The 19,878-nt window shown below is 54.0% G+C and overlaps 3 protein-coding genes across 5 annotated transcripts; 2 read left to right on the top strand and 1 right to left on the bottom strand.

The window, feature by feature from the left end:
* The first annotated feature begins 17 nt into the window (after positions 1-17).
* P3H3 (prolyl 3-hydroxylase 3) lies at positions 18-9,525 on the top strand. Its single transcript, XM_019627715.1, has 15 exons — positions 18-575; positions 1,518-1,670; positions 2,028-2,232; positions 2,317-2,448; positions 2,911-3,047; positions 3,482-3,571; positions 3,823-3,875; positions 4,009-4,076; positions 4,198-4,322; positions 6,807-6,908; positions 7,195-7,345; positions 7,585-7,702; positions 7,777-7,852; positions 8,669-8,809; positions 8,965-9,525. Exons 1-15 carry the CDS (start codon positions 81-83, stop codon positions 9,130-9,132), a joined length of 2,214 nt encoding a protein of 737 aa, XP_019483260.1. The 5' UTR covers positions 18-80; the 3' UTR covers positions 9,133-9,525.
* An 86-nt stretch (positions 9,526-9,611) lies between these two features.
* On the top strand, positions 9,612-16,355 carry GNB3 (G protein subunit beta 3). The gene is made up of 10 exons (XM_019627716.1): positions 9,612-10,700; positions 10,949-11,035; positions 11,283-11,321; positions 12,539-12,645; positions 12,725-12,788; positions 12,917-13,079; positions 13,187-13,253; positions 13,330-13,531; positions 14,666-14,882; positions 15,754-16,355. Exons 2-10 carry the CDS (start codon positions 10,979-10,981, stop codon positions 15,858-15,860), a joined length of 1,023 nt encoding a protein of 340 aa, XP_019483261.1. The 5' UTR covers positions 9,612-10,700; positions 10,949-10,978; the 3' UTR covers positions 15,861-16,355.
* Positions 16,356-17,356: 1,001 nt separating this feature from the next.
* CDCA3 (cell division cycle associated 3) lies at positions 17,357-19,653 on the bottom strand. 3 transcript variants are annotated; one of them, XM_019627718.1, is made up of 6 exons: positions 19,389-19,474; positions 19,031-19,206; positions 18,641-18,770; positions 18,086-18,379; positions 17,839-17,942; positions 17,357-17,713 (listed from the first exon to the last, which is right to left on the bottom strand). In XM_019627718.1, exons 2-6 carry the CDS (start codon positions 19,148-19,150, stop codon positions 17,558-17,560), a joined length of 804 nt encoding a protein of 267 aa, XP_019483263.1. In that variant the 5' UTR covers positions 19,151-19,206; positions 19,389-19,474; the 3' UTR covers positions 17,357-17,557. The 3 variants fall into 3 exon arrangements, with proteins under 3 accessions (XP_019483263.1, XP_019483262.1, XP_019483265.1); XM_019627717.1 differs by lacking the exon at positions 19,031-19,206 and having other exon boundaries at positions 17,372-17,713; positions 19,389-19,653; XM_019627720.1 differs by lacking the exons at positions 19,031-19,206; positions 19,389-19,474 and adding an exon at positions 19,530-19,653 and having other exon boundaries at positions 17,372-17,713.
* Between the last annotated feature and the right edge of the window lie 225 nt (positions 19,654-19,878).

The following is a 19,878-nucleotide window of genomic DNA, read 5'->3' as shown; positions in this document are numbered from 1 at the left end:
CCTCCCTCTCCCTGCCCCCTTCCCTGTCTCCCTCTCTGCTCCCTCATTTCCCTTCGGCAGCCGCCGGCGGCTCGGGCACAATGCTTCGGCTCCTGCACTTGCTGCTGCTGCTGCTGCTGCCGCCCCCCGGCACCCCGGAGCCCCCCGGCCTGGCCGCGGTCTCCCCAGGGGCACACCCCCAGGCCCCCGACTTGCTCTACGCTGACGGACTGCGAGCCTACGCGGCGGGGGCCTGGTCGTCGGCGGTGGCGCTGCTGCGGGAGGCGCTGCGGAGCCAGGCTGAGCTGGGCCGCGTGCGGCAGGATTGCGGGGCGCGCTGTACGGCGGAGCCGGGGGCCGCTCTCCCCGCCGCGCCCCTCGACGTCCCAGGGCCTGATTCCCGGCCCCACCTCGCGCCCGGGGCCTGGGAGCGGCTGTTACTCCGCGCCGCGCTGCGCCGCGCGGAGTGTTTGAGCCACTGCGCCGCGCGGAGGCTGGGCCCCGGGGGCTCCGCGCGGCTCCGCGTGGGGAGGGCGCTGCGGGACGCCTTCCGCCGCCGGGAGCCCTACAACTACCTGCAGAGGGCCTACTACCAGGTGCGCCAGCCGGCCGGGGCCGATTGCGGGGTCCTGTGCCGACCCACGTCGCTGTCCTACTTGCGCTCCCCAGGAGAGGGCGAGATGCCAGCCCCAGGGCTCGGGTGGGGCTGTGAGGGCGGTCAGCGGACCTCTCCTTTTGAGTAGGTCCTTCCAAAATCACATCCAGTACCGACTGAAGTCGCAGAAAGGCAGCCTAAGAGAGAGTGCGAGCAAAGTTGGAATGGGGACGGTGGGTGGGTCAAGAAGCGGAATGAAAGTAGATCGAAAATGGAGGGAAGGGGACTGAAATCTTAGTCGGTCTAACGGAGACCTACGTGGGGCTGAGCTCCGCCTCTTCCTTGGGATGAAGCCGAGGGGGTAGAGGCGAAACCCGCCGCTAGACGGGAAGTATGGAGAGGGGGGTGAGTGAACCTTTGCTTGGGCAGGACCGAGCTTTGGGAAGTTAAAAGGAGTGTGGCCAGGCGCAGGGCCAGGTGTCTGGGAGTGGGGTGGGAGGACGTTGGACACTACCACCGCGCAGCTACTAGGACGGTAGCTGCTGACTACGTGGCTGTGTGTGTGTGGGGGGGTGCTGGTCACACACCTAAGCTCAGGGTCCTAAAGACCTGCGGGTTTTGTTGCTCACTCAGGTCTCCCCCACATACCACCTCACTTAGCCATCACTTCCACCTTGTCTCCCAAACTGAGGCCCCTCGGCCCATATCCCACTGACTGCAAAGTCTTCAGACCCCTTCCTTAGCTGCCAGACTCCTGAGAGTCCCCACATACTGGTATCTAGAGGTCTGGAGGTTGGGAGGTGGGCAGTTCAGACTGACAAGTCTTCCCGAACGCTCAGGGGCAGTCCCAGGTGTGTGTCTGGGGTGTGGAGGCTGGTGAGGGGCAGAGGTCTGACCCCCGTCACCGCAGGGCACTGACTTCCACTTCCTTCTGGCTTCTCAGCTGAAGAAGTTGGACCTGGCAGCCGCTGCAGCTCATACCTTCTTTGTAGCAAACCCCAAGCACCTGCAGATGCGGGAGGACATGGCTAAGTACAGAAGGATGTCTAGGATTCCGCCGCAGAGCTTCCGAGACCTGGAGACACCCCCACACTGGGTGAGACCCTCAGCACGACCCCTGCCCCACCCCCAGCCATTGACTGGCAGGATACACAGGACTTCCTGGACTGTGACCCTGTGTATCTTGGACATCAGGAGATCTGGTTACTGTCCTCAGTGACCCTGGATGGACAGTCCTTCTCTGGGACTTAGTTTTTTTCCTGAGGATCACTAACGTCCCATGTTCTAACATTCTGATTCTGAGGCCCACTCCTGTTTTCCCCAAGGTGAAGTGGGACCTGGAGTCCATGCCCCAAATGAGACTAACACCTCTGCCTTTCTTTTTACCTCCCAATCTTGTTTGGCACCCACTCCCCCAGGACCTCAGGTGACTGACCACTCCCCTCTCCAACAGGCAGCCTATGACTCAGGCCTGGAGCTACTGGGGCGCCAGGAGGCAGTACTGGCACTGCCCAGACTGGAGGAAGCCCTGCGGGAGAGCCTGGCCCAGATGGAGAGCTGCCGGGCTGGCTGTGAGGGACCTGAGGAGCAGCAAAGAGAAGAAGAGGAGGAGGAGGAAGGAACTGGGAACCAGGGGGGCCTCTATGAGGCCATTGCAGGTAAGGAGCTGGGAGGGTGACTGGTTTCATGGTGCCAGGGGGAGGAGCATGACAAGCTGAATAGCTCATGTGTGTCCTCTGCAGGGCACTGGATTCGGGTCCTGCAGTGCCGGCAGCGCTGTGTGGAGGACACAGCTACAAGGCCTGGACGCAGTTTCCCTGTCCCTGACTTCCTTCCCAGCCAGTTGAGGCGGCTGCATGAGGCCCATGCTCAGGGTCAGTTGGAGAAGGGTCAGCCCTGGGGATGATGGGTTTTGTTTCTAATGGTATCCTGAGCCCTGTCTCTCCATCCCTCCCATCTGTCTCCGGATCTATAGTTGGTCAGGGCTCCATGGGGACCATCACTTCCGGAGGACTCTAACTTGCTTTGGCACCATTGTGGAAAGCTCAGGAGATGGGTCATAGGGCTCCTCTGTCCTTGCTGCTTCTCACTTTTCTTTTTTCTTCTCTTCCTCCCCTTTGAACTCTGCCCATTCAGCTCATGTATGTTTGAGTAAGCTTTAGAAAGGAACAGTGGAGGAGTATGTCTGCCAGGGGGATGGGATCTTTGGAGTTGGACGGCCGTGGGAGAGCTTTTCTGGCTGTGCCTCTGTCCTATCTGTCATCATTGCATCTGCCTGGAGAACATGGCTGCTCGTGGTCTGCGTGCCCCACCCTGCCCTATTGCTCTGTCTCCAGTGGGGAATCTGTCCCAGGCTATAGAGAATGTCCTGAGTGTCCTGCTGTTCTACCCGGAGGAAGAGGCTGCCAAAGAGGCTCTGAACCAGTACCAGGCTCAGCTGGAGGAGCCAAGACCGGGCCTTGGGCCGAGAGAGGTAACCCCACACACTTACCCTGTGAGGTAGCCCTAAATCAAGCAAATACACCTGCAGTAACCTGGATCTTGCCCCCCATCCTGGCTGAAGCATTCTAGTCACCAGAGGCAACCCCAAGTCCAATACTGACTTGTCTCCACCCTCTGCTCCCCACTTCAGACTCGACCTCTTAGTCCAGGCACCAGCCTATCCCTGTTCCCTTAAATTCACCCCTGCCTGCCTCCACCTTGTGCACACACTCCACCTCCACTTTGAGCCCAGATGCCTTGAAGCTGCCGAGGGAGGAAGGTTGAATAGAGAGGCATAACGAAGTGTTTCAGGAGCATGCAGCCTGTTCTCCAGAACCTGGGGCTGCCCTGCTGTCCTTCAGCCTTTACTTCCCTGCCCCACTTAACTTCTCCTTGTCTTACCCTCTGCTGTCCACCCCACCTCAGGACATCCAGCAATATGTCCTTCGATCCCTGGGGGAGAAGAGACAACTCTACTATGCCATGGAGCACCTGGGGACCAGCTTCAAGGATCCTGTGAGTAACTCCACTTCTCTCCATCCCACTTCCAAGCATAAAGCACTAAGAATAGCACCTGTGAAATAGGGCCACGTAAGTTGTTTTTGTTTTGTTGTTGTTATTATTACAAAGTTTGGTCCAGCTCCCAGGGGTTTTCCCACCTCTACCTTGCCCTCTGGAAATAGGAGAATCTTAATGTGGTAGTTTAGTCTAACATCAGGGGTCAGCGCTGGACTTGGTGGGTGACGGCGCTTTTCTTGACTGTTCAGGATCCTTGGACCCCAGCAGCTTTCATCCCTGAGACGCTTAGAGAAAAGCTCAGGTAGGAGATTCCTGTGGTGGGAGGGGCCTGGCCTGAGCTGGAAGGTGGCAGAAGGGGCCCTGGGAGGCTGGGTCTGGGGAAGATGGATCTGGACTGGTCTGTGCATCCATTGAGCATGTCTCTCACCCCTGAGAGAGGATCAAGAGCAGCGGCCTTGGGACCATGAGCCTCCACAGCCGAAGCCCTTGACTGACTGGAAGGGTAAGTTCCTGGGACAGCAGGAGGCAGGAGCCTAGAGGGTCTAGGGCCTGACAGCCCGAGCTACTGCTGAGCCTGCTTTCAGGGGACCCTCAGTCCCCTCTGACTTGCCCGTCCCCTGCAGATGTCCTCCTTCTGGAGGGAGTAACCCTGACCCAGGATGCAAGACAGCTGAATGGGTCTGAGCGAGCAGTGTTGGACGGTCTGCTCACCCCAGCTGAGTGTGGGGTGCTGCTGCAGCTGGCCAAGGTAAGAAAACCTATGAGTTAAGTGGCATAGTTGGCTAGTAAGGGACCCTCAGGCACAGCTGCCAGCTCCCTTGCTCTTGGCCTGCCCCCTGTTCTGCCCTCTCTGATTCTTCAGCGGGGACTGGGCTTACCACTGTCTGACTGCTATGGACAAATTCCTTTTTCTCTCAACTTAGAGGGCATGGGGTGGACATTCTTTACAAAGGAATTTTGCTAGAAATTTATAGGAAGAACAAAACAAAACAAAGTCATACAGACATAAAGAAGTGTGAGTATGCGGGTGAGGATTCCTTGGAGTTTCATTATTGGCTTGGTGGGTGGCTTAGCGGACGCACAGACTTCTTTTCCCATCCATTACATCCCCTCCTACTTTTGAGTTGAATGATCCATATTCACCAGGTTGAGCCTGCCATTTTATGAAGCTTCAGTCCTCATTCTAGGCTAGTGTTCTTTCAACACACACTCTTTGAACTCAAAGCTTCTAGGTTCCAGGGAGAGATAGATGAACACAGATCCTGCATTTGGGAGTTCACTGTAGAGAGAAGGAATCAGACGTGGAGGCACATTATTAGAGTGGGTAGTGAGTTTGATAAAAGAAGTATGTACTCCTCCAAATAGAAGCACTGAAATGCAAAGTTCTAGAAGGCTTGGGTGGGGGGTGGCATTTGAGATCAATCTTAAGGGTGAGTTAACCAGGCAGAGAAGGGGAGGGGAGTCAGTCTGCGAGGGAGAACCAGGGGTATTCTGGGAACTGTAATGGAGCACAGGAGTTCAGCGCATGGGCCAGAACACCCCCTCCTCCCCCCATGGATTCCCTGTGTGACCTTGAGCAATGTTTTTTAACATCTCTGAACCTAATTTCCTCATCTATAAAATGAGGCTAAATACAGTGGTTTTGTCATAGGGTCATTGTGAGGATTAAATGAATTAGTGCATGGTAAGGTCTTGGAAGAGTATAGAAAGTGCTCAGTATTAGCTGTTGCTATTATCATCAGGCTGTATGTTACCCAGAGGTGTTATAGGAGGGAGACTCAGAGGTGGAGGCACAGGAGAGATGGTGAAGGGCCTTCTGTACCCTACCAAGGAGTTTGAACTTTATTTGTAGATTGTGGACAGCTTATTGAAGGATTTAAGGAGGGGTTGACTTTCTTGTTCCTGGAGAACCTCCAACTGTAGGTCTGGAGTCACCAGCATCCTGTAGGTCTGGTAGCTCCCTCTAGTGGTAGTGTGGAGAATACAGTGGGAGAGGAAAGGAAGGGGGAGACCCTGGGATCATGCAAGAGTGTCACTGCCTTAGGTTAGGTCCTTATTTCAAGGGAGTGAAGAGAGGGGGACAGATGAGAACTATTTAGAAAATCAAAGGTGGAGACGTTAAGGACTACATCTGTGTGGAAGATGATGAAAGAATGGCATCAAGGATAGCTCCCAAGTGTCAGACCTTTCTGTTCCTTAATCACAGTAAACTCATTTCAGCCTCAGGGCCTTTGCATTTGCTGTTTCTGTGGCCTGGAACATTTTTTCTCTCAGATATTTAAGTGGCTCTTTTATATCATTTGGTTTCAGTTCAGATGCCACCTCGTCAATTAGCTGTCCCCCAGCCCTTGCCTGGGCACTCTCAAGGTGGTAGCCCTGTTTTAATTTCTTTCATAACACTTATCTGAATTGATCGGGTTTGTTTGTTTGTGTATTATCTGAAAATATAAACCCCATGAAAGCAGGGACCTTTTCATGTTCACAGTTTTGTCCCCAGGGCCTGGCACATAGTGGGTGCTCAGTACAAATTTGCTGCATAAATGAATACAAGAATAGAAGGTTAGATGGCTTGGGTGACAAGGTGGTCTCTCACAGATGAGGTTTATATATGGGGTAACTAAGTAGTGGTACTTTAACTGAGTTTCAAAAAGCAGACAGAAGAATAGGTGTCAGGAAAGGGACAACCAAATACCAGGAGAGCCCCAGACGATGTCAATCTGTATGCAGTTGGGTATTGGGTAATTAGGACACTGCATCAAAGGCTCTCATATTCTCCAAGAGTGTGCCAAGTGGGAAGATGTCAGAGAGAGATATCTCAGTTGGACCTGGCCTGACTATCGAACTTCCTGCTGGGGTCCTGTTTCAGAAAGACTCCTCTGTTCTTGGCTCACCAGGGATGAATGATCAAGCCCTTTCTGCACCCCTTTTCCTGCTGTCCTTACACTCTCAGAGGCCCTTTCCCCACTGTAGAACATTCTCCAGAGTTCTGTGCACAGGCCACTCAACGAGTGGGATTCCAGATCTTTACCAGAGAGTGACAATACAAACATGAAGATAGTCATTCTCTGGGGAAGGGCAGCAGCTCTGGAAAAGGAGCCACCAGAGAACTCTGGGAACTTCTAGCCTCTTCTAGGGAGTGGGAGGGTTGGAGGGAAGGTCTTATAGCCCTGGGGGCAGTGAGGTGGGAGATAGTCCAGGGCCAGAGGCCATAGTCAACTCCCCCCTTATTTAGGATGCAGCAGAGGCTGGAGCCAGGTCTGGCTATCGGGGCCGTCGGTCCCCTCACACTCCACACGAACGCTTCGATGGGCTCACGGTGCTCAAGGCTGCACAGGTGAGAGAGGAAGCACTCATGCCCTGGTCTGATGCCCAGAACTGGAGAAGAGGGCATGCAGGAGGCTGGATATATGGGCTTGGGCTTCTGTGGAGGGCTCTCCTGGTATTGAGAGTCCTTGAGTCCTCTGGCCAGGGTTGAGGAGGGGGTTGTTCTGAGACCTAGGGGCCTGGGATGTTGTAATGGAGCTAGTTGGGACTGATGGACAGAGCTGGCTGCTGAGAGACTCCAAACCCACCCTTCCGTCGTCTCTCTCTTTTCTTGCCCTTTCTTCCACTGCCTGCAGCTCGCCCGGGCTGGGGCTGTGGGCACTCAGGGCGCCAAACTGCTTCTGGAGGTGAGCGAGCGTGTGCGGACCTTGACTCAGGCCTACTTCTCCCCGGAGAGGCCCCTGCATCTCTCCTTCACCCACCTGGTGTGCCGAAGTGCCGTTGAAGGTAGCCACTAAGACCGTGCTTCTCCTCCCCAACCTCGGGCTCCTATGGGGCACTGCACACCCTCAGCATCCCCAAACTGTGTGGGTTCATCTTCACACCTGAAAGACTCTGACTCCCTTTCCCAGGTGGGGGCCTGGCCTCTGTGCCCAGCTATGACCCCCGAGCTGCAGGGTGGGTGTGGATGGTGGTGGATGGGCATGGGGACACAGAGGCATTCACCAGGACGCTTTGCTTCCTAGGGGAGCAAGAGCAGCGCATGGACCTGAGTCACCCGGTCCATGCCGACAATTGCGTCCTGGACCCTGACACGGGAGAGTGCTGGCGGGAGCCCCCAGCCTACACCTATCGAGATTATAGGTGGGTAGCCCCTCCAGGGGTCAGGTAGGTGGGCCTGGGTTGGGATCTTACTGCCTTCTGTCTTCCTCTCCCAGTGGACTCCTCTACCTCAACGATGACTTCCAGGGTGGGGACTTGTTCTTCACAGAGCCCAATGCCCTCACCGTCAGGGTAAGTGGGGTAGGGAGGTGGGATGGGGGTTGGGACAGGGAGCCCAGCTGTGGGCTCAGGATTCAAAACAGAAGGTTCCCAGAGGCAAATGCAGGGAAATGGCTGGGGCCACCTTAACCCGTTCCTTTCCTGGCCTCCCCAGCCCTCTCCACCAATTGTCTGGGTTTAGAGGCTCTCCTAGCAGAGATTGACTATGCCCCCCAGGAGATTTCAAAGTGGCCCCTCCAGACCCTGCCTTCAGTGTTTGCCTCATCTAAAGAAGGGTGGGTGAGAACAGGACCTGAAGTCCCTATTCCAGGTAGAAACTCGGGGCTGGAATTGGGTAGAAGAGGGGCAGTGATTTCTCATTGTCTTCTGCTCTGTCTCACCCAACTACCTCCTTCTCTGCTTATCACCATCGGCTACCTGTAATCCAAGCCCTATTTGGGGTGGAAAAATGTCCCCAAGATCATTATGCCCGGTATCCAGATTCTGGTCCTGCACGCATTTCCTCAGATTGTTTCACACCCAGTTCAAAGGATTAGATGGGAAAAGTCAGAGCATGGGGTTGGGGTAGGGGATGGAACCATTAGAAGCCCCTTGATGGATGCACATTTTCCCTTTGGCTCCAGCTCCTCTGGCCTCAGTCTGGCATTTGTGCTCCCCAAGTGGAGGCCAATTTCCCATTTCCTCCACGATGGTCCCTGAATTCAGGAGTGGGAAGTGATGGACAAGAGAGCTGACCTTTCAGTGCCCCCTTCTCCATTCTGCTCTGGGAGTCAGGGCCAAGTTCTCTGCGGGCCTGTCCTTGGAGCTGAACCTGCCCCCATCCCTCAGGCTCAGGTTCGTCCTCGCTGCGGGCGCCTGGTGGCCTTCAGCTCCGGTGGGGAGAATCCCCATGGTGTGTGGGCCGTGACGCGGGGCCGGCGCTGTGCCCTGGCCCTGTGGCACACGTGGGCGCCTGAACACAGGGAGCAGGTGAGGAGGAGCAGGAATAGGAAGGGATGTCTTCCCCTAGTGTATGGAGCGTGGGTAGGCTGGTGGGTGAGGGGCCGGGGTTGAGATGACCCAGGAAGGGTCCTTGGGGCAGGGTGGATGCGGGGATTGGGCCAGACGTCCTCCTAACCTCCCAGGAGTGGACAGAAGCCAAAGAGCTGCTTCAGGAGCCAGAGGAAAAGGAGGACAAGAAGGAGGAGAAAGAAATGCCCAGAAGAGACTCTTCCCCAGAACCCCCGAGCCACAGACTTCAGCGGGTCCAGGACAAGTCTGGGAGGCCGCCTCGGGTCCGAGAGGAGCTGTGAGGGGCTGAGCCAGCTCCTTGGGGACGTGGCCACTTGACTTATAAAGGGCTGCCTTGATGCCAGGGCCCACAAGAAGCCCCCATTGGACAGGAGCAGAACAGTGAGCTCTCTGTCCCTGTACCCCTACCATTTTGGGGATCACAAGTGCCATCCAGCCCTGGTCTCAGAGGACACTGCATAGACCAGCCTAGAGCTCACCAGGTTTGGGGAGCCAGGCTTGGCCCCAGCTGATGGACCTCTGGCCCGAGGACAGACAGAAGACACGATACCTCCCTGGAAGGAGATGGCAGGGGGTAGGGCCTGACTGCTTCAAATGAGGAGGAGAGGGAAGAATAACCCCCACCGCCTTCTCCCAGCCGGTCAATAAAGAAAGCGAAGATCCCTCAGCCAGGGCCTGTCAAGTGTATCAGTTTCTGTGGCGGTTGGAGGTGGGAGTGGCTGTGGCTGGCCTGGGAGGAGACAGGTGTCTTCTGGCCTCCCAGAGGCAGAGCCACTCAAGCCTGTGATTTGTCAGGGAAATCTCGGCCACCTGCTCCCCTCATGCAAATGAACCCAACCCCTGACAGCTGCTCCTTGGGCCTCCTACTCTAAGCCCTATGTTCCCTCTGAGCTTGGCCAAGACTTAGGAAGCCTGATCCTTCTGACTCCTGCCTTCACAACCCCAACAGAACCCCGTGAGTCGTGGGGGCAAGGAGTGGGCCAAACCCGATGGGAGCAAGGAATTGGGTTGCCCTCTACTTGCAATCCTTTCTCCACCCAGAGCAGGGGCAGGCCTGTCCATCCTTCTCTCTGAATCCCCTGTACTTCTCCTCCCTCTATTCCCCCCCCCACCCCCATCAGACCCTGGGGCAGCTGGTTGGGGTTTGTTGGGAAGAAGGATTATCCAGATCAGTCCCTTCTAATCTCAGCCCAGCCTGTACCCTCCCTGTATTCACCAGAACCCTCCTTCCCCACCATCCTGAGCTAAGGAACACAGTTTTGGGTATTGACAATGGGCCATCTCTCACTCTCATATTCTGGCTCTTGGCCTGGTTGCTAGGTAAGCCCTGACTGCCAAGATCATCACCACTGGTGGGGGCCAGGGCCTGAGGGGGCTGCTGGAGCTATAGTGTCTACAGCTCCTTTGCGTCCTCCCCATCCCCATCCCTTAATCCTCACAGCTTTGCTCTAATCCCATGGGGCCTGATGCTCTTCTCTCTGCCTGCAGAGAGACCTAGCAGGGAAGCACCCCTTCTACTCCTCCGCCCTTTCGGGTTTGTTGTAGGGGGCTGTTCCTCTAGAGCCCCACACTCCTCCTTCCCTCCCTGAGGCTGGGCCCAAGTCCCTCAAGCCAAATACCTCTCTCCATGTCCTCTTCCCCCACCCCTGCCAGCTGATTTCATTGGCCCTCACTTCCCTGTCAGTGCCCCCCCCCCTCACCCCGCCCTCCCCAGAGTGGGGCCAGGCCGGGCCAGCTCCTCTGGCAGCAGAGCAGGGGCAGGTGACAGGCTGGCCTCGCAGCTGAGGGAGTGAGGAGACGCCTGGGAATCGGAGCCGGAAACCTGGGAGAGTTTCCAGTCGGAGTCCAAGTAAGAGGGAGTTGGCCTGGCTCTGTTCTCTGGAGTTGGGGTCTGCAGGGAGGGCTCAGACAGCCTGGGGCTGGCTCCACAGGACTCCCAACTTGGAGGGGCTAATGGGGGAGATGGTGCAGTCTACCCAGTATTTCTTTATTGCTTGGAGTGGGCTCCAACCCTTATGACGAGTCTGATGTGGGGTGTGAAGGACAGAAACATGGCCTGGCGGGGATCCCCCTATACCTGCCTCATGTTCCTGGCAGGAGCCGGAACTACCCCTCAACCTGTCAGCCATGGGGGAGATGGAGCAGCTACGGCAGGAAGCGGAGCAGCTCAAGAAGCAGATCGCAGTAACTCCAGAACCTTCCCACTGGGGGCCCCAGAAAACTTGGAACTGGGGACATGAGGAAGTGTGGCCTGGGGGGCAAGGAGGCTGGAATTGCTCTTCAGGGACACCTTAGAGACCCCTGACCTGGAAGTGACCAGAAACTTTCTGAACTTGGATGTCATATTTGAGATGTCCCCACGCCCACCTACCTCAGAGGCCCATGAACCCCCTACCTCCCTTCCCTCTCCTGATATCTGCTTTTCCCCCAGGATGCCAGGAAAGCCTGTGCTGACATTACTCTGGCAGAGGTGAGACTCCTGTCCCCCCGGAGGCAGGGTCTGAGGGGAGGGGAGCTCCCTGACCAGCCCAAGCTTAAGTACAGCATGTCCTTGGAATGAGGAAATGACATTACTTATTTCAACAAACAGTGAGATGTTCTCTGGGCCAGGCACTATATTGGAGGCACCATATTGGCAGCTAAGGACAAGATGCTGTCCCTATCCTCGTCCATAAAACAAGAGTGATTACACCACCTCAACTCGCAGGGTGGTGAGGATAAAGAGAGGGATAGTACTTGGTAAATCGCAAAGCCCCATAGACTCCACAGTTACTACTTATCTAATGCTGTACTTCATTAATTCTGAGATGAACATTTTTTCACATTTTGACATTTCTGAAATCAAGATGCATCCAACACTAGATGATGCCTTATAATTAAAATTGGCAGCATTTTTCTGTTTTGGTGATACATAAAAGAATGGTGCTTCTTCAAGTTGGTGGCACCTTAGATGGGGTTAAGTATCCTAATAATAAGAGTAAGCATTTCCTAACACCATGAGCCAGACACTGGGCTAAGTTGCTTAAATACATAATTCCATTTAATTTTAATGACCATCCTTTAAGGTAGGTGCTATAAACATTTTATAGATGAGGAAACAGGTTCAGAGAGTAATTTGTAACTTGCCCAATATAACAGAGCAGGGGAATGGCAAGTGAAATCTATTGGTCTTGGAGCTTCAGCCTAAGTCTAGAAGCTGGATAGAGTTTAAGGGGCATAGGACCACAAATTTCAGGAGATCAAGGTCATGGTGATGCCCTAGGTACCAAGTTAAAGAGTTGGCCATGCTGCAGTGGTGTGTGTGGGCAGGCTCCTGGGGGGGGGGGGTGGAACGGTCGAATGTGTGCATCTCTTCCCAAGATCATGTTCAGTGACTTTATACTGGCATCTTGAAATTGGTTAAGGTGGGAGAATTACAGGATAGAAATCACCCTCCCACCTCCCTCCACCCTCCCCCACCCTCCACTGGAGAGGTGGTTGTTAAACATTTAATAACTTGTCACTGGCCATGTGTGTGGCTGTCTCCCACATCAACCTAAGTCACTCCAGGGAAGGGACTTATGTCTCTAAAACTGGGGCCTTGGAGCCTGGCACGGAACAGAAACTTGTACAGATCGGTGGCTGGGACACTTCTGACATCTGGGCATGTACCCTGCTCACCTGGTTTCTGATGCCCTGTCTTGGCAGCTGGTGTCTGGCCTAGAGGTCGTGGGACGAGTCCAGATGCGGACGCGGCGGACATTAAGGGGACACCTGGCCAAGATCTATGCCATGCACTGGGCCACTGATTCCAAGTGAGGCTTGAGAGGTGCCCAGAGGGGAGGGGGAGGCAGGGGGGAGAGGCTTGGGTGACATGGCGTGCCCTCTCCCCAGGCTGCTGGTAAGTGCCTCGCAAGACGGGAAGCTGATTGTGTGGGACACCTACACCACCAATAAGGTACCAGCCCTGTCTCCCGCCCCTCCATCACCCTGTCCTTCCTTGGGGGCTTTATGCCCATCTACCTCTGCCCTCCCCACTTGGGAGCTCAGCCCAGTCCTTCCTCTGCCCACCCTGCCCTCCTGCAGGTGCATGCCATTCCGCTGCGCTCCTCCTGGGTTATGACTTGTGCCTATGCCCCGTCAGGGAACTTTGTGGCATGTGGGGGGCTGGACAACATGTGTTCCATCTACAGCCTCAAATCCCGTGAGGGCAATGTCAAGGTCAGCAGGGAGCTCTCTGCTCACACAGGTGAGTGAGAGGCCTGCTCTTCCCATTCTGTTCTGAGGGACCCAGGGAAGCCCCTGGCCTGGCCGGTTATGCCTCTGCAACCAGGGCACTGTCCTAATCACCCCCAGGTTATCTCTCCTGCTGCCGCTTCCTGGATGATAACAACATTGTGACCAGCTCAGGGGACACCACGTGGTGAGTGCTGGGTGCTGGGCTCCAGAGGCAGTTCTGTCCTGGCCTTTCTGTGTGACAGCCTCTCCTTATCCGGCAGTGCTCTGTGGGATATTGAGACCGGGCAGCAGAAGACTGTGTTTGTGGGACACACGGGGGACTGCATGAGCCTGGCTGTGTCTCCTGACTTCCAACTCTTCATTTCGGGGGCCTGTGATGCCAGCGCCAAGCTCTGGGATGTGCGGGAGGGGACCTGCCGGCAGACTTTCACTGGCCATGAGTCGGACATCAACGCTATCTGTGTGAGCCCCCTCTGTGCTCCAACTCCGGGGACCACCTCACCACCCCCCAACACACACATCCTTCACCCTCACCCCAGAGCTCCCTACCCGTTTCTTTTTAACTTTCCACTTTGAAATAATTTCACCTAACAGAAAGGTTGTGAGAGTAACAAAAAGCTCCCATCTACCCTTTACCAATCCACCGTTAACATTTTATCACATTTGCTTTAGCATTCTTTCTCTGCAGAGGGAGGGATGGAGGGATGGATAGATGGATGGAGGGATGGATAGATAGATAAAGACATACATCTTGATGTAGATATATAGATACATTTTGTTGATATTTTTTCCCTTGGGTCTTTTGAGAGTAAGTTGTAGACATCATGACGCTTTACCCCTTAAATGCTTTAGTGTATATTTCCTAAAAACAAGGCCATTCTCTTACATAGCTACAGTGTAATTATTAAAATCAGGAAACTTAACATTGACACAGTACTATAGTCTACAGTCTATATTCACATCTCACCAGTTATCTCAAAAATGTCCTTAATAGCAGTGGTGTTTTTTTTTGGTTTTTTTTTTTTTCTGCCAGGAACATGTATTGCATTTTCTTGACACATCTTAGTTTTCTTTAAATTGGAGCTGTTTTTCTACGATTCTTTGTCTTCATGACATTGACATTTTTGAAGAGTACAAACCAGTTTTCTGTAGGCTTTCTATTTGAGTCGACCTGACATTTCCTCATGATGAGATTCAGGTTATGCATTTGTACTTGGCCCTGCTCCTACACACTGTGATCCAGCCAACTGTATTTGGAAGAGTCTGGGACAACCTCCACCCTTCTGGCCACGTGACCCTGGGCAAGCTGCCTGCCCTCTCTCAGCCTTGTGGGAATAATGCCTGCCTGTAGCACTGTCATGAGGAGCAAGTGAAGGGTGTAGGGGAGCCACCGGCGTGCAGCTGACGCGTGATAAATGTCAGCCATGAAAAGTGATGCTGCGGCCGTTTCTCACTGCAGGCCAGGGAAGCGACAGGCAGGGAGGCTGAGCGAAGCAGCCTGCCCTGGAGCTACCGGGGCAAGAGCCAGGGAGAGGGCAGGTGAGGCAGCAGCTGCCCAGGTCTGAGTCCTGACCCTCTGGCCACCTGTGCCCTCAGTTCTTCCCCAACGGAGAGGCCATCTGCACTGGCTCAGACGACGCCTCCTGCCGTCTGTTTGACCTACGGGCAGACCAGGAGCTGACTGCCTACTCCCATGAGAGCATCATCTGTGGCATCACATCTGTGGCCTTCTCTCTCAGCGGCCGCCTGCTCTTCGCAGGCTATGACGACTTCAACTGCAATGTCTGGGACTCCATGAAGGGCGAGCGTGTGGGTAAGGGCCAGCTCCCCCTGTACTGCCACCTCAACTGGAAGGCCCCTCCCACCAGCTCCCCTTGTTGGGATCCTCTTATTGCCATTCCCTAATTACTAGATAACTCTGAGCTCGACCCCTGGAATCCAGTCCCTCTTGGTTCTCAGTGTAGTACCCTCTCCTCTCAAAGAAAAGTTGCTTTAAGGGGTCCTTCTCTACCACCCACTGCCATAGCTGCTCCCTGCCAAAGGAGCTCCTTCAAGTTATCTCCAGATCTGAGGACCTTGAATGTGCAGTCAGGTCTGGGTTTCAGGGGCATCTGCTGAAGGAAAGGGCAGGCTCAGGATACTATGCAATGAGCAGAATCAAGATCTAAAGTTACCTGAGGCCCTGACTCCAGCCTAGGGGCTTATCTAGGACCAGCCTGCTCTAAAGTTGAATCAGATAGCGTGGCTTCTTCTCTTGGGAGAGGCCAGGTGCTGAATGAAATTAACACCGGCTAGAGTCAGGATCCAAATTCTAATTTTGGGGCTTACTTTCTGAGCGCCCTTGTGCAAGTCACTTCTCTCTGGGCCTCAGCTTCTTCATTCGGAAGCAAAGGAACAGTATGAAAGGGTTTCCATCCACATTTTCCAGCGCTCAGCAAGGTGCCCCCTGCTTTTCTCATCGCACACTGACATTTCCAACCTTTCCCTCCCTCCTCACCTCAGCTGTTGACAGAGAGATTGGCCTCCAGAGAAACACCATTGCTTAGGGCTAATCCTCTTTTAGTCTCCACCAGGGGCTGAAGAGTTGAGCCCAGCCTACCTGACCTAGGATTCCTGCGCATGCACACACCCTCTCTGCCAAATCAGCACAGGGAGACAGGCTGATTCCTCTCCCTTTTCCTCAGGCGTCCTCTCTGGCCACGACAACAGGGTCAGCTGCCTGGGGGTCACGGCTGATGGGATGGCGGTGGCCACTGGTTCCTGGGACAGCTTCCTCAAAATCTGGAACTGAGGAGGCCATGAAGACACTCAGCTGCCTCCTCCCCTGCCCAATTTCTTTAAGATTCCTTTAAGGCTTTCTCCTCCATACCCCAGCTGCCATTCCCACCAAGCTTTCTCCTTTGAGGACAGTGGGAAACATAGGGGTTGTGCCTTTGGGAGGCAGCATCAGGGACACAGGGGCAGAGAACTGCCCTATCGCCTCCCATGGCCTCCCCTCTCCATAGTCCTGACAGCTTCTCCCATAACGAGGAGGACAGCTGACCCCTCCCCAGCCCTTGGCAGGCCCAGCAGTCTTCTAGTGTGAGGCCCTAGGCCCTAGGATTCCTCCCCTGGAGCTACAACCTTTGTCCAGACTTAGAGTGGCACCGGGTGCTCAGCCCCTTGACCATGGCTCTGACACCACCAGTGTCCTGGCCCCCTTGTCCTTCATGCTTTCTCCTTTTTCTACCTTCTTTTTCTCTCCTAAAGCACCTGCAATAAAGTAAAACTCTATTATATCTGTGAAGTTTGGCTTCCACCTTACTTCTGTTCTAAAAGGATTCATTTCCCTCTTAAGTAATAAAGTATTATAGGTGCAGTGATAAAGGTTGGTTACCAGACAGCTTGTGGGCAGAAAGTAGAGTCCCCAAGCCTTGTGGGGAAGGCCTGAGCTGGGTCAGGAGAGAAGGTATTTACCACGTGGCTGGGAAGCACGTGCACAGCAGTTCACTAGAGCCTGCCTATGGTGCATACATGTGTGTTTGTACAGGAGGGTTATGTTGAGTAGGAAGCCGATTATAAAAGGCCTTGAATGCCAGGCTAGCGTCTAGAATTATTCCTAAGGGCAATGGGGAACAAGTAAAGAATTTTGAGCCGAGTAGTAATGTGGTCAGCTATGCTTCTCAGAAAGATGGTCCTAGCGGAAGTGCAGGTTGATGAAATGAAGGGAGGGGAGACAGGAGGGAATGGAGGGAAACAGGTAGGAGGCAGGTGGCAAGACTTGCAAGAGCAATAGGACAGAGGGGACAAGGGAAGGGATGGGGAAGAGATTAACGATATAGAATCACCAGGATTTAGTGACCAAGTGCTTAGGTATGGGAGATTAAGAGGAAAGGATTCAAAATGATGGCCAAAGTTTGGATTTGGGCAACCGGGTGGATAATGCTGTATTCACAGGGATAAAGAAGAAGGGATAAGAAAGCCTTTTGAGGGTAGATCACAAATTCAGCTTTAGACAAACTGACTTTGAAGTGCCTAAGGGGCAGCTGGATAAGTCAGGGTTAGATCGAGAAACCTGGAAGTTACCAGAATATAGGTAAGTAGTAGCTAATCCCCAGAAGTGAACACCTAGGAAGAGTGAGAGCAAAGGGCCAAGGACAGAGCCCTGGGGAACACCAGGATTTAAGGGAGGTGCGTATAAGAGGTTTGGAGATATTAGTGCAGGGCACTCAGGCCAGGAAACGTAAGCTCCCCAGGCTGCCTTTTATATACAGATGACTTAGTGCAAGTTTTAGGTATAACAACAACATCATTTAAAACCACTTCATTTAATATACAAGAAACATATAAGACACAAAGAAAGCCCAAGAAAGCTCTCAATTCCAGAGTCAGTAGTTTAGGGGGAGTCAAAGAAAATGACCCTTTCCAGTCTCTGAGGGAAAGAAGGTGTGAGAGGATATGGAATACCACTAGATCCCTGGTAAGCCCAGGGCTGGGGCCGCACACAGCCTAGTTCTCTACCAAGGCAAAGTGCTGATTTTCCTTGTCATGGTCCTGGCCTTGCTCCCATGCTCGTCCTCCAGTTCTCAGAAGTCGTCCAGTTACCAGAATGGCCCCATCCTTTAGTTCCCTAACATTTTCACTCAGGGGAGAAGGTCGCTTACCCTGCAAAAAACAGTGTGGAAGTTGGAGGGAGAGAGGTTGTTCAGGAGATGGAAGACCAGGTAAAAGGGCCTCCCGCACTCTACATTAGATTTCCTAGTAATAGCTTTCACCCTCTCTCCCTTTACCTGTCGTGGTGTCAGAGACCCGGGGGAGTTGTCATCTTGCAGGATGGTGAGGGGAGATCTCCCTAGTACCTTGCTGTTTGGTTTCCGTCTATTGCACTTAGAACCTAGGGTGGGTAAGGAGTTAAAGCAAAGAGCTAAAATCAGGGGCTTACAGTTTATTCCTCTTAAACTAACTATCTGTGGACATTATCCCAGAACATGATCTCAATTCTCTTCCGTATGTGTACCTTGCCCTTAGATTCTGTACCTGAAGATCGGGGTGTCTCGGGGTCTCTCAAGGGCTTGTCTGAGCCCTGGCTGGCCATAGGGGTTTCTGAGGGCTGTCCTGTTTCCTCCTCAGGAAACACCTGCTTGGAGGGGAGCTCAGTCTGACTCCAAGGTGGCATCTGGTCCTTGAGGGAAAACTCGGCGCCCAGAGGCAAGTCCAATTCAGAAGATGAAGGTGCCTCTAGGTGCAGAACAGGCTCTAGAGGAAGGTTCGATCTGGGGGCTTCAGTCTCAAGTAGTTCACTCAGCTGATTCACCAATGGGCTTGGGAGCTCTAGAGGGGAGAAGTGAAGTGAGACAAATCCTTCAGCAAGGACAAAAAGATACAGGAGCCTTAGGATTCACGCCCTGGTGGGTGAGGCATTGGGAAGAGGGAAATCATGGTGAGAGGGAACAAAATGTAAGGGAAAGAGTGAGATGTGCTTAAAGCAAGAGGGCTCCTTTAAGACGGAGCCCTGAAGAGCATGGCTTCACTGACCCCACCCAAGGATGCAAGCTGACAGCCTTATCAGAATTCCCTGGGCCCAACACTTACCTCCACTGCTGGTCTTCATAGGTGTCCGTGCAATGCCAAGGGTAGGAGAGCGGGGATCTGAGCCCTGGGCCTGACTGGGACCCTCCAGCTGCTCCCCTGCTGGTAGGTTTGGCTGTGGAGAGCTCTCCACCTGTCCAGATCAAAGGTTAGAAAAGCCTGGGCCCTGAATCTCCTTCCCTCCCAAGTCTCCAGCCTCTGGAGATGTTCCAGGCAGGAATTGCCAAGGCCTTCAGACATTCAGCCTACCCTTCCTGGTGGATTGAGAATGTGGAAAATAAAGCCTCAAAATGGGGGAGGGGGACAGAATGGAGGCTCTCTCAGAATCAGATTAGGCAGAGGCCCAAGAATTCAGACAGTTTCTCTGCCAGCTCCCCACCCGGCCCAGAGTACCTGGATGGGAGTGCGCAGGATGCCGGCACTAGGCGAACGCGGGTCTGCCACTCTTGCCAGATGCTTGTTGTGCGGCGGAGGCCGCGTTGGAGTGACTGGGACGCTCTTGGCTGAGCCCATCTCAACCAGGAGGGATAGGGTGGGGCAGGGCCCGGCCCGGGGCAAGGAGGGGATGCCTGTGAGAGGTTACTCAGATCTCGGTCCTCACCGCGGCTAAGTCCGACCTCTGACCACCCGATCTTCCCAGTTCCCAGCTGAGGAACCTCTTGGCCGCTGGGCCAGAGGCCTCTGCGGGAACGACTGGTGCAGCTTAGTCAGCTCATTCCAGGCCAGCCGGGCCCTCTAACTTATCACTTACCACTCTCCAACTCCACCTTTGGGTGCACAGCAGCTCGAGCTTCAACCACCGTAGCAGTTTCAAACTTCCCGCCACGCCCCCTGCCGTGACCCTATTGGCCGAGCCGACGCAAGCTCCTATAGGCCCGCTATTGAGACCCACCTCCAGTGAAGGAAGCCATTGGGCTGGGAGGACGTCTATCATGGGGAACACAGGGCCAATAGGCAGCGGCTTGGTTTGCCCCAGGGGTGACGCCTCCTCCATAAAGGGGGACTTTGTTCCGTATTGGGCTGAGAGTTGTGCATCATGAGATTTTGAGGAGTGCTAGTCTTCGCTTTTGAGACCTTCAGTTTCAAAATCAACTGATTTTATTATTATTTTAAAAATAAATTACGCTACTACGTACAGATTCAGGCGGAGACGGAATTATGAAGATTTTTGAGGGAAACAGTAATCCTTACTGGTTGACGGCGTTATCAATCATTCGACTCTAACCCTCTCAAACTCCGCC

The sequence above is a fragment of the Hipposideros armiger genome, unplaced genomic scaffold (assembly GCF_001890085.2).
Source record: "Hipposideros armiger isolate ML-2016 unplaced genomic scaffold, ASM189008v1 scaffold_739, whole genome shotgun sequence".
NCBI classification, from domain to species: domain Eukaryota; kingdom Metazoa; phylum Chordata; class Mammalia; order Chiroptera; family Hipposideridae; genus Hipposideros; species Hipposideros armiger.
The sequence above is the reverse complement of the archived record's forward strand: the minus strand, read 5'-3'. Positions and strand labels throughout refer to the sequence as shown.

What these genes read in the sequence shown, in the direction of transcription:
- P3H3 (XM_019627715.1), top strand. Translation starts at nt 81, where the DNA reads ATGCTTCGGCTCCTGCACTTGCTGCTGCTGCTGCTGCTGCCGCCCCCC. An exon ending in TGCAGAGGGCCTACTACCAG is followed by an intron (nt 576 to 1,517) that starts GTGCGCCAGCCG and finishes CTGGCTTCTCAG; the next exon opens with CTGAAGAAGTTGGACCTGGC. An exon ending in ACGCTTAGAGAAAAGCTCAG is followed by an intron (nt 3,876 to 4,008) that starts GTAGGAGATTCC and finishes CTCACCCCTGAG; the next exon opens with AGAGGATCAAGAGCAGCGGC.
- GNB3 (XM_019627716.1), top strand. Translation starts at nt 10,979, where the DNA reads ATGGGGGAGATGGAGCAGCTACGGCAGGAAGCGGAGCAGCTCAAGAAG. An exon ending in CACTGGGCCACTGATTCCAA is followed by an intron (nt 12,646 to 12,724) that starts GTGAGGCTTGAG and finishes CCCTCTCCCCAG; the next exon opens with GCTGCTGGTAAGTGCCTCGC. An exon ending in CGGACATCAACGCTATCTGT is followed by an intron (nt 13,532 to 14,665) that starts GTGAGCCCCCTC and finishes CTGTGCCCTCAG; the next exon opens with TTCTTCCCCAACGGAGAGGC.
- CDCA3 (XM_019627717.1), bottom strand. Translation starts at nt 19,631, where the DNA reads ATGGAGGAGGCGTCACCCCTGGGGCAAACCAAGCCGCTGCCTATTGGC. An exon ending in TATGAAGACCAGCAGTGGAG is followed by an intron (nt 18,380 to 18,640) that starts GTAAGTGTTGGG and finishes TCTCCCCTCTAG; the next exon opens with AGCTCCCAAGCCCATTGGTG. An exon ending in CGAGACACCCCGATCTTCAG is followed by an intron (nt 17,943 to 18,085) that starts GTACAGAATCTA and finishes TACCCACCCTAG; the next exon opens with GTTCTAAGTGCAATAGACGG.